Raw genomic sequence first — 3105 nt, 5'->3', positions numbered from 1 at the left:
CGCGATCAAAACCGAGAAATGATGCATGATCCCAATTTCGAACCACCAGTGGTACATTGAACGCTAAACAGGTTAAATACTGATGCCGATGAAGGAAAAGTACAACTGTCCCAATAGTGTAGTGAAGCTGCTCAGACAATATTGGCCAAGCATGATGGAGTTTTCCAACAGAAAGAGAGATGGAGGCCAACTGACCTCAGACTTGCAGTCAGACCAGGCGCTGTATCTCCAGCTGTAGCAGGGCTTCACCAGGCAGGGCTTCCACTGCTCCCTCTGGGACGGACAGGGCCTCCCGTCACCCTGGGGAGCCTGGATCACTGTCCGCCTCCGCCACAGCTTGCCTGCAGAACAGCAGATAAAAACAAGAAGAAAAATGAATTATGTATTTATAAGGACATTGCCTGAGATGAGGACAGTCGGGTCGGCGCAGTGTGAATGTGGAAGTTGGAATACTATATTGTCTGTTTTGGGCATTTTAGGCCTTTATTTGTGACAGGACAGCTTAGACGCTGCATCAAGGACTGAGCCTCTGTCTAGGGGCCGGCGCACTCTACCAGGTGAGCTACCCAGGCGCCTACCACTGGAGCTACAGTAAATTCTTAAATCAAAGCTGTGATTCAAATGACAGCCAGCATGGATAAATAAAGGCCAAGTGAAAACGAGTCAAATGAAAACGAGTCAAATCACTCTAGTTCGCATGGTGAATTCAGCATAATATTCTTGCATACATACAAACATAATCACAACATGGAAAAATTGCAAAGATAAGGCAAATGTAAAGGCACTATATCAGTTGAACTTGTAGATACACATCACCACTTCTGTAATTGAGGAATGTTAATTAATCCAAATGAACTCTGGATTGTTGACAGTTCATTTACTGAAAAATTGCCAGAACATGCAACACATCTGTCTCTTGATATTACAATGTTCGTTTTGCAATTTTGAGGAAATTGTGATTCATTGTGCAGCCATAGTCTTTGTGTTTCTTCTTGTTTTATAGCCTGCTGTCCAGGGGGTCCAATGTCACTGTTGCAAAAAGTTACTCTTCCCACTAATAAATCTTTCTTTTTTGTTATTCCCTGTAAAACTTTTTGTAACATAGTTAATATTATTTGCTTCACACGTAACTAATGGCTTGCACCACCATCCCTGGCTTCACCTGAAAATCTATATTAACGGTGAAAACGCTCACATTTTAAATGTAGCTACAGTAATTTTTAATTTTCATGGAGTTGACACAGTGGATGTATTTTGGTTGAATGTTGGGTATTAACACAGAAATTCCGAGTTACAAATTAATATATCAATGACATTTGCTAAATCAATTGTGTAGAGGAAACACAAAACAAGGCAATTTGTAAGCTACACACAGTTTTCAGCCACATTAGTTGGCAGTGTTGTGCCTGAACGCGTTCTTTAAACGGTAGTTCCTGACTTAGGCTACTGTATAACTGTCTGATAAACGGTACTGCGTTCATTCTGGTGAATGGCCCCCTCTCTCAGTTTAAATTCGTTCAATAGGGTGCCAGGTTTTCCATAGCACCTTCCAGGCGAAGACCTGGCTAAAACACACCGCAAAGAGGCCTTAATATGTAGCGGAAAAAACACCCTATCTGGCAACACCAGCTACCGCGTCGCACTGGCGCATGAGTCATCAAAACAAAAAGCAGCATGGAGGCTTCGTATGATCATTTAAACAAGTTTTAAGATAAGGTTGGTGAGGATGAAAAAAATAATAATTTCTGTGCAAACGTTGCCCTCCAGGTTTCAAAATGAAAATAAGTACTTCAGTTACATCCACAGCAAGCCTGAAACGGTACATTGAACTGAAGCACCCAGATAGCTTTTCAAGGTGTGTGCAAGCTAATCAAAATTATAAATATGAAATCTTACGTATAGTTTCAGTGTTAAAACTTAAAATAATGTCTGTCTGTGGTTCTGTATGGGCAGTGGCAATAATAAAAAAAAAGATGAAGAAAGAAATCTTGCAGCAACAAATGAGAAAAACTATGAATTAATTAATATTTGGTACTGTGAATGTAGTTCAAAATTTTGAAGTATGAACTAACTAGTTAATTTAAAAATGTATTAATTGAACTTTGAACTAGTTCATGTATGAAGTGAACTTTCACTGTTGACTGGAACATTAGAAGAACATAAGTTAGATTACTGCTAGTTTCTGTTCTCAAAAACTTGGATAATACTTGATGACAGTTGGCAAAAAAAGGACATTTATTTTTGCAGTTGAATATTAAGAAGGACCCTGTCAAACATTTTAAATAAAAACAATAAAAACATTAACAAACTGTAAATTGATGTGTTTCTTTTATCCCGCCCGTGTTCCATCCAGCCAGCACAGTAGGTGGAACAATGCTCAACTTTTATTCAAAGTCAAATTAAACTGAAGTCGTTCCATATTTTTACAAGATAACACCTGCTATTGATAGAACACACGTGAGTTGCATTGCTAACATTACTGTAATTATACTTAAGTCAGGATTGTTTATACTCTTCATTTTTCAAATAGTTTTCGTGACTCAATCTGAATCTTCAAATTTTCATATCTACACAGATTTATATTTATGTTGGAAAACAAGTATTCTCCTATAATGCTTGTAAAGTATGCACATATGTCTTTACCCTGCAAAACACATCACTTTAAGTGGAACTTTCCTTTGACTAAGACATCATTTGTCCTTTACAGAAGTGCTCGTGGCAACTGCCTTGAGGGATCTTCACAGCTGCTTTGGCAGTTGGCCTCAGTATTTGTGAGGTGAGATAAAGTAGACTAATATATATATAGGTATATATATATATATATATATATAGATATAGATATATATATATTAGCCTACACATGAGATATATATATTCTAGGTCTAGGACCATGGGAAGCTATAAACTCAGACTAATCCTTAATGAAGGGGACATACGCAAAGTGTCACTGGATGGGAAACCAGAAACGGTTGAAGAGCTGAAGATAAAAGTCAAAGAAAAATGAAAGTTGCAAGATGACTTCAATCTTATGTACAGTTGTGTTCGAAATAATAGCAGTGCCTCAACAGCAGCAAGAAAATCACTGGTTTTATTAACATTTCAAAC

General features: G+C 37.9%; 1 protein-coding gene across 2 annotated transcripts in view; it reads right to left on the bottom strand.

Annotated features, from left to right (window-relative positions):
• The window catches only part of thsd7aa (thrombospondin, type I, domain containing 7Aa), a 181804-nt gene that overhangs the window by 23267 nt on the left and 155432 nt on the right, over positions 1-3105 (bottom strand). For both annotated transcript variants that reach the window (XM_034891400.1, XM_034891399.1), the window contains exon 21: positions 196-341. In XM_034891400.1, coding sequence (XP_034747291.1) covers positions 196-341 — 146 coding nt within the window. The remainder of the gene's footprint in view (positions 1-195; positions 342-3105) is intronic.

This window comes from Etheostoma cragini, chromosome 14, assembly GCF_013103735.1.
Source record: "Etheostoma cragini isolate CJK2018 chromosome 14, CSU_Ecrag_1.0, whole genome shotgun sequence".
Classification (NCBI taxonomy): Eukaryota; Metazoa; Chordata; class Actinopteri; order Perciformes; family Percidae; genus Etheostoma; species Etheostoma cragini.
This window is presented reverse-complemented; position numbering and strand designations above follow the sequence as displayed.